Source organism: Apis laboriosa, unplaced genomic scaffold, assembly GCF_014066325.1.
Source record: "Apis laboriosa isolate Shangri-la unplaced genomic scaffold, ASM1406632v1 scaffold5_cov152, whole genome shotgun sequence".
NCBI classification, from domain to species: domain Eukaryota; kingdom Metazoa; phylum Arthropoda; class Insecta; order Hymenoptera; family Apidae; genus Apis; species Apis laboriosa.
The window spans coordinates 556,566-569,966 of record NW_025223857.1 but is presented as its reverse complement, the minus strand read 5'-3'; the positions used below and the strand labels follow the sequence as shown (position 1 = coordinate 569,966).

The following is a 13,401-nucleotide window of genomic DNA, read 5'->3' as shown; positions in this document are numbered from 1 at the left end:
TCATTTTATCGTTATCGAGGATTTTTTTTCATCTTATTTTCTTTTTTTTTTTTCTTTCTCGCGAAGAGACGAAACAAAAAAAGAGATCTTGAAGGATTTTTTTTTACGCGCGATCGAACGAGACTCACGTTTTTTTATAAATCGTTTTTCGAAAAACTCTATTCCTTTCCACTTTTCACTCAACTGGAAACTCGCGATGGAACTGGTTTCGCCGAAAAAGAGAAACGCTTTAGAAAATAAAGATCGTGATCGTAACGCTGATAAAATAGGGAACAGTTGGAGATAAGACCAACGATAACGAAAGAATATATATCTGCTGTGCAATGTTTTTCTTCTGTAACTTTTGCCTTACAACATCATTATTATCGAGACAACAACGATCGAAAATAATCGAGGCTAGTAATCCGACTAATAATCCGACTGTCGGAAGAGGCAAAAGTGTCAGAATGATTTATTAGAAGTCTATACAAGGGACTCTAAACGATCTTCCTTCGTGGCGCCAGGCGCCGACGCGAGATTAAAGAACATAGGATAAAAGAAAAGAGAGAAAAAAGAAAAAAAAGGAAAAAAAAAAGAGAAAGAGGCGAAGAAGAAGAAGAAAATAAGGAATCGCTATCAGATATGCTTTTCTCATTCGTTGAATTTATAAACAAAAAAAAAAAAAAAAGAAAAAAAAAGAAAAAAAATAACGCGAAGCAACGAGAGAACGCTTGAAACAAATTTTCAAAAAGTGACGCGATAATTACTTGCGATAACTTTTCGAGTTTTCGCGCAACTAACTGTGACTCTATATATGTAATTTAATGTATAATAATCGCAACACGATAATATAATAAGTACCGACGGTCCTCCTTGTTCCAAAAGAGACGAAAACATCCAAATATCAATGGATTAAAAGAACGGATACAATAATACAGCGTACAATAATAAAACTCGTGTAAATATCATACACCCTAAGGACGTGTATATACCTTATTAAAAAAAAAAAAAAATAAATAAATCGTGTCACGATAAGATGTTACTTAAGAGGTGATCGAAACGGAAGATTGTATTCGCGTGTGTACCATGGCTGCCTTCGATGAAATAATCAAAAGTAAAGAAAGATTTCGCGCGATATTAATATAATAATGCAATACGTAGGAAAGGAAGGAAAAATTCGTGGGTGCTAAAGATAAATTTCGCTTTCTCGTACAAGCGAAACAAGGGGAAAAGGAGGATCGATGGGTATCGAGGAAAACATAACGGACAGACTATTTTTAGTGGAAATTTGTTTTTCCTTCTTTCCTTTATTAAAAGTCGAGAGAAATCTTACCTCTGTCAATGGGATTCACAGCGAGTCGCTGGAAAAGTAGCCCGCAGGCCTAAATACGCTCTAATTAATTACAAAAGAGAAACAGAAACTAAATAATTACCGTAAGTCGAATAGCAGATCGAATTCGATACGACATTTTCTAGTTGCATCGTCGCGGTTTCTCGTTAATCGTCATATCGGATAACGATCATTAAAACGCTATCGGCCAACAAAAAATTGCGTTTGTCCGATGCATTCTTTTACCAATTTTTTTTACCGATCGATGTTTACTCCATATCCTTCCTTTTTCTCGAAAAAATCGAGTAAAAATCAAACAAGTTTTTCTCCAAAAATTTAGATTTAACATAAATTTAAATTAAAAAAAAAAAATGGATTTTATAAATCGATTGAAACGCTATACGTAAATTTCGATGTTGCAAATATTTTATTATAAACAATAGAATAAATCTAAACATTTTATTGATCTAAATTAATAGAATATTGTAATTGGAATATTTTGAGTATATCATTTTATATAAATATAAAAGTCGATTTTAAATCGAAGAATGCACCGGTCATCGCGAACGCAAAGGTAGTGCAAACTAAAAACACGTAACAATTATCATACAGCAACCGACTACCTAGTATTACCTATACGTATAAATATATAAACATAAAGCATAAAATGACTATTCATTAAATATTGATTATTTATTATTTATTATTGGTTATTAATTGTTATTCATTAGTTATTAATTATCATTGTTATTTCACTTTTTACCATCGTCGTCGTCGTCGTCGTCGTCGTCGCCGTCGCCGCCGCCGTCGTTATCATCGTCATCGTCATCGTCATCATCATCACTATCGTCATTACCATCATTATCATTGTTATTATTCAATAGTTGCGTACATATTATACGAACAAAAGTTTATTGCTTGTATATATTGAGAATATCATAATAAAAATAATGTGGAAACAATAACGGTAGATAAATAAATTCTATTAATCATATATCTCTCTGTCGAAAAAGTAATCACGCATTCTATATATTAAAATATATATTACTTTTATATTCTCTTAATGAAATTTCACGTATTCCCCGTTAAATACGATTCGCTTCCTATTTTGAAATCGGCATTAATTCGTTGAATAATTAATTAGAGATTGATGTAAGTAATAATAACCACTCTAAATGCAAACAACAAAAGTTTTTTCTGATCTAGATAAAATACCTTTAATCTTAATTCGCATTTATTTTATCATGTAACAAGTGATTCAGTACGGAATTTAACGTAATTTTTTTAATATAATACGATGAAACATTATGTACAATAAATATAAAATATACAGTAATATTTTACAATACTATATTATAAATTATGTTTTAAAAGCTCCAGTTTGTGCAGCTTTAATTATAAAATTTTTTATCATATTTTCATTCAGATTAGCAAAACTTGCTGTCTGTACTATAGCAGTCATGTGATTTAATGCGAATTTGAAACAATATTCCTCCAATTCCTACAATTAAATTAAAATTAATAATATCCGTGTAAGAAAAAAATCACATTAAATTATTTACCTTGGCATTATTTTCAATAGCTATACTATACAGGAAAGCTACGTTTTCAACTGTTATCCCTTCCTTCATTCTTTGTATACATTGTTTTTTCAATTGATTTTCAGAATAAGTATTCGCTAATTTTAAAAGTTCTTATCGACAAAAATCAATAATTTTTATATATAATACATCATAAAATATTTATAGAAAAATATATTAAAATACTTACCTTGCATATTTTCTGGATGTAAATCGAGTTCGTCGGTATACAAATATCTCAAAAAAGCTTTGTACACGTTATAAGAAAATTTATGATGTTTTATAAATTTCCTATAATACAATAATTGATTACAATATTAAAGAATCTGGATGCACGTAAAATAATATAAGTATATACCTACTTCTGGTTATTTGTGGCCAATGTTTTTGAAAATATCGTACGAAAATATTGACAACGTATCATTAAAACAGCTTTATGCACATAAATAGATTCTTCTTGTATTTGTATAACGAGATCACTCGTAGCCTATAAAACATAAACATATAAATTATTTTTGAAAAAATACATAATATGACAAAAGATATTTCTTTATTACAAATATATACTTGATCATTAAATGCTTCTTTGAAACAATCTATTAAACCCACAGTCTCTTCTTCTCCATGAAGAATAAGTGGTTGATGCATAACGTTCGGTGATGCATAACGCGCAAAAGCATCGTGTATGCATCTTAAACCAGTAAGTGTTGGAATTGTAATGCTTTGTCCTAGACACTCGCCCCACATAAATATTTGATTACTTTCTCCCATAGCTATACTTATGTGACTATAATGCGAAGCTGCTATATCCAATACTCTTCCCATTTCTTGCACTATGAGCTGAATATATTTTTTTTACTTTTTACTTAATATTTATTAGCATGATTGATATCGCAACTTACCTGTACTGGATTACAAATATTCGTCTTCATGCCAAGACCTAATTGTCCACAATAGTTACCACCCCATACATACAAAACTCCTGTATTAGACAAGGCCAAAACATGTGCATAACCACATACTACTTTTTCTATCGTTAAAGAAAAAAATTGCTAATATTTAAAAAATATTTAACTTACATACATGAAAAAAATTTAATATTACCAATCGTAATACCAATAAGTGTTGTAATTTTACAGGGATTCGCATGATTGGCATAATTTCCAATTCCTAATTGACCAACCTCGTTACAACCCCAACTATAAATTTCTCCATTATCTGTAACTACCATGCTTGATGATTGACCACAGCTAATACAAACAACTCTTTTGTCAGTTAATGTGGAATTCACTTTCATGGGAGTTCCTTCATTTATATTAACACTATTTCCTACTTGTCTGGATGTATTTTCACCCCATGCATATACCTATATAAAAAAGGAATGTAGTTTTTTTATCATTATTAAAAAAGAACTTTAATTTCAAACTTTTATTGTCATTACCTTTCCTTCAATTGTTAATGCAAGAGAATGATGACTTCCACAGGCAATATCGATAACAAATTCATTACATAAATTTTTTGTTACAAGCATTGGAATCAAACCTTGACTGGCAGAGATATTTCCTAGTTCACAGTGACTATTATGTCCCCATGAATATACCTTTTGTGTATATATTTATGTTATTACATAATATAACATTAAATTGTTTTATGCAATATACATATATTAAAATTGGATAAAATTCAAATACCTTGCCATCTTTAGTAAGAGCCAAAACATGTGGTCCTTTACCATATGCAAAAGTTTTTATATCTTTACCGCATAATTCTTCAACTCTTCTTGGATAAAGAGTATTGTAAGTATCACCAGTTCCAAGACATCCAGAAGTGTTACTTCCAACAGCATATACCATTTTATCTTTTGTTACAATTAATGCTTCATTACCAAAATTACCTGTTTAATAATAATAGTTGATAGAAGTATGATATTTTATAGCTTTATATTGCTAATTCTTTTTATAAAAATAAGAAAAAGAATAAAAAAAATAAAAAATACAAAAAAAAATTAAAATAAAAATGAAAATGAAAATATTTTACCATATACAAGTGCCATATGAATCTTCGAAACATAATTTAAATCTAAAAAACTAAAAATTGGCCAATTCTTCAAATCCCAAGACATTTTTATATTTATCCTAAAAAATGCTTATTAATTAATGATCTTAAATAGAAATTTATTTAGTTATTTTAGTTTTAATTTTTATCAAATCCTTTTTTAATCATCTACACCATATCTTTTTTCATTTTCTTTTTTTAATATTTTTTTTAATATTTCAATATCACAATAAAAAATAAATTTAAAACAATAAAATCAGTTAATATATCAATATATTATTATTATTTATAATATTATTATATTATATTATATATATTATATATTATATATATTTATATTATAAACAAAGATTTTTATTTATATATATATATATATTAATCACATTTTATAAAATTTAATTTATTCTTGTTAAAAAATTATATTGATACATTAAAAAACAAATTTGTAACAAGAGATTTGTAATAAACATGATTTTAACATTTATATAAATATATTTATAAAATTAAATTTTTTTATATGTAAATGCACTTGCTAAACAAAAATAGTTTTTATGGTATCATCATTTATTACATTATTAATGATGTTATTTATATATATAATATATGCTATCAAAGTTTTTTAATTTTTATTTACAAACATTAATAAGAAAGTGAAATAGATCTAATCTATACACAAGGAAAGAAAATAATGAAAGACAGAGAGAGAGAAATAGAGTAAAAATATTTAAACCAGAGCCATCTGTAGAGTGCAATAAATGAAACAAATAAAGTAAGAACAGAAAATAATGAGAGAAGAATAGAGATAGAATAAGAAATGGTCATCACTATCTCTTGAATATTAAAAACATTTTTTCAAAATTAAGTTAAAATAGAAGATGAGCATTATTTTTTGAATATTTTTAAAAAAATATTTTTAATGTTCGAGAGATAGCGCTAACAGTCAATTCTTATCCTATCTCTATTCTTTTCCTATTATTTTCTATCTTTAATTTAACTTTATACATTTCATTTGTGGCATTCTTTAAATGGCGCTAATTTCAATATTTTTATCTGTTATAATATGTTTTCTCCCATTTCTCCATACTTTTTTTTCTTGTTTTTGGCATGATCATTGATGAAATACGAAATATGAATTTGAACATTTTTATTATTTTTCTTTCAAAACTACAATGAGTCTTAATTTTTAATATAAAAAATATAAATATCATATTTTTGGTTTTACAAACAACAATTATTTCACAAAATATATCTAATTATATCCTAATATATAATGCAATATTTTATATATATTACGTATATGCCAAAATATTCTCAAATAAATGTTTCATTTCTTATTCGTAATTTTGTATTAAAATTTAATTTTGATTCCATTATTATATCAACTTTGTCTTATTTTGAATAAAATCAGCAATATTAAATATAAATATATATTAAATTATAAAATTATAAAATTTAATACTCCTGAGGCATTATTGGAAAAAAGAAATATATTATTTGTTATATATTGATTATACACTTTTACTACATTTACATTATGTATATTATTATGTTTATGATAAAGATATATTTATATATATGTATATATATTCTATATTTTTTTTCAAATATTTACATACTTTTATCTTTTTATTTATATTATTATTTATATATATATATATATATTTCCTTATATTTATATTTGCAATGACTTGAAATATGTTAAAAATAATAATAATAATAATAATAATTGTACAATCTATATTAAAATGAATAAAATGCAGTAAAAAATGGCACAATTAATAAAAAAATATCTTTTCACGAATTCTATTGTAATTTTTAAATACAAAATAGTGTATTGTGATTATTTATATGGTAAATTAATAATAGTAAAAATAATTATTAAGAAATAATTTTCAATAGCTAGCCATTATTACAAAATTTACATATTAAAAATATTGTCATGATCTTTTTAAGAAATATTGATATTTAATAAAATTTATTTAATCTTGTAACATAATAAGGTGAATTATTCGTATCAAAGTATCACAATTGATTTCTTTGGATCAGAAAATATGCATATTTTGAGCTAAGTTTTAAAAGCACCTGCTTGAGCAGCTTTAATTATAAAGGTTTTAACTATACTTTCATCTAGTTTAGCAAAATCTGCTGTCTGTACCACTGCAGTCATATGATTTAATGCAAATTTAAAACAATATTCTTCTAATTCCTAGAAATATATGACATATCAAATAATTAATAATATTTTATAATATTTAATAATATTTTATATAAAATAATATAAAAAAAATGATTTACCTTAGCATTATATTGGATAGATGTATTATACAAAACGATCACATTAGTGACTGTAATCCCTTTATTTATTATTTGTATGCAATACCTTTTTAACTGATTTTCAGAATAAGCATTAGCTAAATCTAGAAGTTCTATGAAAAAAGAATATAATTCATAAAATATATTATTCAATATTATATATACATTTTTTTCCAATGAAAAATGAAAATATTTACCTAATGCATTGAGTGGATCTAGAAATGGATCAATTTCATTGGTGTATAAATATTTCAAAAAAGTTTTATATACATCATAAGAAAATTGTTTATGACATATAACACTACAATGTATAATTATATTAGTTAAAAAATATAAATACATATTTCAAAAATTAATTTACCTTTGACTATTTTCTGCCCAATGTTCTTGAAACATTGTTCTGAAGTAATGACAACGTATCTTCAAAATTGCTTTGTGCACATGAATAGGATTTCCGTGAACTTGAATAATAAGATCACTAGTGGTCTTCAACATGCAGCAAGAGATGACATCAAAAAGTGTTAAAATTAACAAACATGTTATTATTCATAAAATATACATACTGAATCATCAAAAGCTTCCCTTAAACTGTCTATTAAGTTTGATTCTTCGTCACTGTGAAAAATAAGGGGCTGATGCATAACAGCTGGAAGTGCGTAAAATGCAAAAACATCATACAAACATTTTAGTGGAGTAAGTGTTGGAACTTTAACATTCTGGCCTAGACATTGACCCCACATAAATATTCGATTACCTTCACATAAAGCAATACTTATACAATTATAATATGATGTTGCTATATCTAATACTCTTCTCATTTCTGGTACTTCTAGCTGCACAAAAATATTTATCAATTTTTTTCAAATATTTTATATTTATAAAAATATTTTTATAAAAATATATTTTTACTTTTGTAGGTTTCCAAATATTAGTATTAAGTAAAACTGTAGTAAGACCTAGTTGTCCATAATTATTAGCTCCCCAAACATAAAGAACACCTTCATCACTTAATGCTAAAGTATGTATACTACCACAAACTACTTTTTCTATAAATCAAAATAAATATAATTAATAAAAATATCCATATTTTAATATATAAAAAAAGAATTTAATATCACCTATTACTATTTTTGCAAGTGATGTTATTCTGCATGGATGAAATTGATCATTATTATTATTTTCAATTCCTAATTGACCAACATCATTACGACCCCAACTATAAACTTCTCCATTATTTGTGACTACCACACTGAATGAGTCTCCACAACTAATACAAATAACTTTTTTGCCAGTTAATGTAAAATTTAATTTTCTAGGTATATCTTGTACTAATGTTGTTATATCATGACAACCTACTTGTCCTGATGTATTTTGACCCCATGCATATACCTGAAATAATATCATACATAACATTTTAATAAAAAAAAAATATCTGTGATTGAATATTTGTATTTTACCTCTCCATCATTTGTTAATGCAAGAGAATGATGACTTCCACAAGCTATATCAACAATAAATTCATTACATAAATTTGTTATTATTGCTGGGGTTAAAGCTTGACTGCCAAAAGTATTTCCTAATTCATAATGACAATTTTGTCCCCATGAGTACACCTTTCATATAAATCATATCATTATTAAATAACATAATATTAATATATTTATTATTATATTTATATAGTTGGATAAATTTTAAATACTTTTCCTTCCTCCGTAAGTGCTAAAACATGTGGACCTTTACCATATGCAAAAGTTTTTATATCTTTACCACATAATTCTTCAATTTTTTTTGGATAAAGAGTACTTTGAGTATCACCAGTTCCAAGACATCCACAAGTGTTATTTCCAACAGCATATACCATTTTATCTTTTGTTACAATTAATGCTTCATTACCAATATTACCTGAAAGTAAAAATAATAAATAACATTATAGTTATATGTAAAATATTGTATTAAAAAAAAGAATTAAAATAAATAAATAAATAAATAAAAATAACTATCAAAAAATAATTATTACCATATACAACAGCCATATGGATATTCGAAATAAATTTCGGTTCTAATAAACTAAAGATTGACCATTTTGTCAAATCACAAGAATACATATTTATTAAAAAATTTACGACTCTAATAATTTAAAAAAATGTCAATAAAAATTGATGAAATTATTTTTCACATTCAAATTCAATTTTTATCACTGTTGTTTATAAATTGAACACATGTATATTTTGATTCAATTTATAATTCTTAAATAATTCTTAAATATAGCGAACGAACAATTATTATAAATATTTCTATTAATTTAAATTTTTTATTAATAAATATACTAAGTATTATTAAAAATTATTTCTTTAGATAAATGTATTTATAACCAAATAAACAAGTTAAAGAAAAGAAAAATTTAATATAAGACAATACATTGTATATTTCTTATAAATAATATAAATATAAATCTTATCTTTTATTACATTAATAATACTTTTATAATAATACTTTACTACATTAATATTAAGAATGATATATAATGTAATGAGAATCTTTCAATTTCTGAAATATCATCACAAAAATACAATACGCATCATTTCTAGATTACATATTATTTATGGTGTAATATTCAATTCCACAGCGCACGCGCACGTGTGTATATATATATATATATAAAATTATCGGACGAGCAATGTAAGTTATTCTCTCTATCTTTACTTTTAGTGGTTCAATTCTTCTACGGAAATTCATTGCAAAGGCAAAATATGTGACGTCATGTTATCCCCACTTGATTATGCAGAGGGATATCACGTGATCAGGTTTCTGCCAAAACTAAGCGTCGTATATGTCATATTGTATACAATAAAACATTGAATGTTAAGTTTTTTGTATCTTGTCTATAGTACAAAAAATTTATTTTGTAGCATAAATTTTTTTTGTACAGATAAATATAATTTACGAATACATGTATGAAGAATTATAAAAAAAGATCAAATCTCTAGTACGTATTATCAATTGTGATAATATTTTTTTTATTATTGTTAATTTTTTTAATATTCTATTAAATCATTTTATTAACTCTGAAAGTTTAATTACGAAATATATTATAAGTAAAAACGAGATATTTTATAATAATAAACAAAAAGTATAAAAATATTATATATTTTTTATAATATTATTCATTTTTATACAAATTCATGTCATATGGGTAAACAAATAATTAGAACAAATATTGGAATTACAAATAGTGATTTGATCAATATTTATATTAAAATAATAAAACAACTTCTTATATGAGTAATTACAAAGCAATTTTTATTGTTTCTTAAAAAATTTTTGTTTGGTAAGTTTTTGATTTTTAAAAAATATAACTGTATAAATAATATATTTTTTAATAATTAACAAATATTAAAATTAGTATAAAATAATTTATTAAATTGTATAATTTATTAAATTTATAATTTATTAATTATGTTCATGAAACTTATATCAAATATAAAATTTTCAGTAAGCAATATTTATTATTGATTTAAAGATGAATGAAAGCGAGTCTATTTATGGAACTACATTATCCCAAGAATCAATAAAGGTAATTGCAGAAAGTATAGGTGTTGGAAATTTCCCAGATGAAGCAGCAAAAGATCTAGCCGAAGATGTAAGTTATAGACTTAAGGAAATTATTCAGGTTTGTATATTTTTAAATTATAAAAAAATAATTATAAATAATTTTTTTTATTTTTTAAATAAATTAAATTTCTATAATTGAAATTTTTAACATTATATAAAGGATGCTGCTAAGTTTATGAGACATGGAAAACGTCAACGAATGACAACACATGATATAGATCATGCTTTGAAAATAAAAAATATTGAACCTACATATGGATTTTTTGCCAAAGATCATATACCATTTCGTTTTGCCTCTGGTGGTGGTCGTGAATTACATTTTGTAGAAGAAAAAGAAATTGATCTTAATGAAGTTATATCAATGTCTGGTGGACAAACATGGCCTAAATTGCCCTTAGAAATTACATTACGTGCTCATTGGCTTTGTATAGATGGTGTTCAACCTACGATACCAGAAAATCCACCTCCTGTTTCTAAAGGTATTAATTTAATAATAATAATAAAAATTCCTTTTCTCTTATAATATTAATATTAATTAATTAATAATAGATGTTCAGAAACTAGAAAGTGTTGATCCAACAAGTAAACTTACAAACAAAAGTCAAAACATTGGTGTTGGAAAACCAGGTGGAGGTGGTAAAAGTCAGAAATTACGCAATGTAGAAACAGTTCATGTTAAACAATTGGCCACTCATGAATTGAGTGTTGAACAACAATTATATTATAAGGAAATTACTGAAGCTTGTGTTGGATCTGATGAAGCACGTAGAGCAGAAGCATTGCAATCCCTTTCAGCTGATCCTGGTTTACATGAAATGTTAGCACGAATGTGTACATTTATTGCAGAAGGTGTGCGTGTTAATGTAGTACAAAATAATCTTGCTCTTCTAATTTATTTAATGAGAATGGTTAAAGCTCTCTTGGATAATCCAAGTCTTTATTTAGAAAAATATGTATGTATTAATTAATATACAATGGAATGTATATATATGTGCGCATTCGCGTTTTTTACATTTATTAATTTTATATTTCAATTTATAGTTACATGAATTAATACCATCTATTGCGACATGTATTGTTTCGCGTCAATTATGTATGAGACCAGAAGTGGATAATCATTGGGCTCTTCGAGATTTTGCATCACGTCTTATGGCTCAAATTTGTAAAAATTTTAATACCTCTACCAATAATGTACAAACCAGAGTAACTAGAATGTTTAGTCAAGCTTTGGCAAAAAATAGTCAGGTATAATTTTAAAATTTATAAAAAGTTTTTAACTTTTAAAAAGTTAGAAACGAAATAATATAATAATGTATTTTTTAGACCCCATTGGCATCACTTTATGGAGCAATTGAGGGATTATGTGAATTAGGGCCAGAAGTGATTAAAGCATTAGTTATTCCTAAAATTAAATCTATTTCAGAACGTATTGAATCATGTATCGAAGGGCCTACTTTATCAAGTGTGGATAAAAATGGAGCAGGTCATATAAAAACTCTACTTGTGGTGAGTATTATTTAATATATAACTAATACATAAATTTTATTATGTTATTATATAAAAACTAATAGAAAAATACGCGATACAATTTGTAGAAATCGGTGGCTCCTGTCTTAAAAACAATACGATCTCCTCCAGATTATGTAGAGGATTACAAACAAGATTATGGTTATATAGGTCCTGCATTGTGTGCAGCCGTTGCAAAAGCTCGTACGCAACCAGCTACATTAGCAACAACCGCATCTACAACTACAGCTTTAACAGCAAATCAACAAGGTCCTACATGTACTGGAAAAACTATTGTACAAGCTGGTAATATTATTCTTATCAACATGAAATTAGAAATATATATTTATTTTAAATGTAAATAATGATTTTATTTTTTTTCTTTTATTGAAGTAACAAATTCTAGTCCTGGACAACAAGCTGGACGCACAATTATGCTTGGTACAAGTAGAACTGCTGGTGGAACTACCACAGCTGGAGGACAAAAATTCGTTATTTTACAATCTCGATCTCAAACACCAACAGCTACAAATATTAATAGCAATGCAATACAACAACAATCTCAGCAACAACAACAGCAACAATCGCAACAACAAGTTAAAATAGCCCAAACTAATGTCAGTCAACAAAAATCTCATATACAAAGTAATACACCAAAATTAGTAGTTGTTTGTATGTCTAGTGGTAGTCATAGTACTACTACAGTAACTCAGGTGCGTATAATATATTAATATATAATAATATAAAATTTATGGAATTTATTGAGTTATTAAATGTAAATATTTTTTATAATATAGGGAAATATAACAACAAAAGCTCAAAATGTTTTTGTAACCCAACAGAACATCGAATGCTCATTAAATCCAGAAGAAGAACATTCTTTTCAATAATAAAAAAAATTTAATTTACAACATTCAAATTTTTAATAACATGTACAAAAATAAATTTTTAATGTTAATATACTTTATAACAAAAAATAAAGATTTTTTATGAACCCAAAATATATATATGTATATATATATATAT

General features: G+C 25.5%; 3 protein-coding genes across 10 annotated transcripts; 1 reads left to right on the top strand and 2 right to left on the bottom strand.

The window, feature by feature from the left end:
* Positions 1–2,645: 2,645 nt before the first annotated feature.
* Positions 2,646–5,574, bottom strand: LOC122717897 (RCC1 and BTB domain-containing protein 1-like). 3 transcript variants are annotated; one of them, XM_043942399.1, is made up of 11 exons: positions 5,516–5,574; positions 4,927–5,024; positions 4,581–4,783; positions 4,331–4,489; positions 3,994–4,255; positions 3,792–3,919; positions 3,457–3,729; positions 3,252–3,376; positions 3,080–3,180; positions 2,872–3,002; positions 2,646–2,810 (listed from the first exon to the last, which is right to left on the bottom strand). In XM_043942399.1, coding segments are annotated over exons 1-11 (1,623 nt in total). In that variant the 5' UTR covers positions 5,518–5,574; the 3' UTR covers positions 2,646–2,669. The 3 variants fall into 3 exon arrangements, with proteins under 3 accessions (XP_043798334.1, XP_043798335.1, XP_043798336.1); XM_043942400.1 differs by having other exon boundaries at positions 4,006–4,255; XM_043942401.1 differs by lacking the exon at positions 5,516–5,574 and having other exon boundaries at positions 4,927–5,125.
* A 1,260-nt stretch (positions 5,575–6,834) lies between these two features.
* LOC122717896 (RCC1 and BTB domain-containing protein 1-like) lies at positions 6,835–9,468 on the bottom strand. Of its 2 annotated transcripts, XM_043942398.1 has the most exons (11): positions 9,275–9,468; positions 8,957–9,159; positions 8,715–8,870; positions 8,376–8,646; positions 8,167–8,303; positions 8,012–8,090; positions 7,821–7,903; positions 7,619–7,743; positions 7,455–7,558; positions 7,240–7,370; positions 6,835–7,150 (listed from the first exon to the last, which is right to left on the bottom strand). In XM_043942398.1, exons 1-11 carry the CDS (start codon positions 9,360–9,362, stop codon positions 7,010–7,012), a joined length of 1,518 nt encoding a protein of 505 aa, XP_043798333.1. In that variant the 5' UTR covers positions 9,363–9,468; the 3' UTR covers positions 6,835–7,009. The 2 variants fall into 2 exon arrangements, with proteins under 2 accessions (XP_043798333.1, XP_043798332.1); XM_043942397.1 differs by having other exon boundaries at positions 7,821–8,090.
* Positions 9,469–10,001: 533 nt separating this feature from the next.
* LOC122717895 (transcription initiation factor TFIID subunit 6-like) lies at positions 10,002–13,371 on the top strand. 5 transcript variants are annotated; one of them, XM_043942394.1, is made up of 9 exons: positions 10,002–10,243; positions 10,778–10,927; positions 11,030–11,348; positions 11,419–11,822; positions 11,911–12,114; positions 12,193–12,375; positions 12,465–12,681; positions 12,769–13,088; positions 13,173–13,371. In XM_043942394.1, the coding sequence occupies exons 2-9, from the start codon at positions 10,778–10,780 to the stop codon at positions 13,263–13,265; spliced, it is 1,890 nt and encodes a 629-aa protein (XP_043798329.1). In that variant the 5' UTR covers positions 10,002–10,243; the 3' UTR covers positions 13,266–13,371. The 5 variants fall into 5 exon arrangements, with proteins under 5 accessions (XP_043798329.1, XP_043798328.1, XP_043798331.1 ...); XM_043942393.1 differs by having other exon boundaries at positions 10,751–10,927; XM_043942396.1 differs by lacking the exon at positions 10,002–10,243 and adding an exon at positions 10,360–10,585 and having other exon boundaries at positions 10,751–10,897.
* Positions 13,372–13,401: the final 30 nt, after the last annotated feature.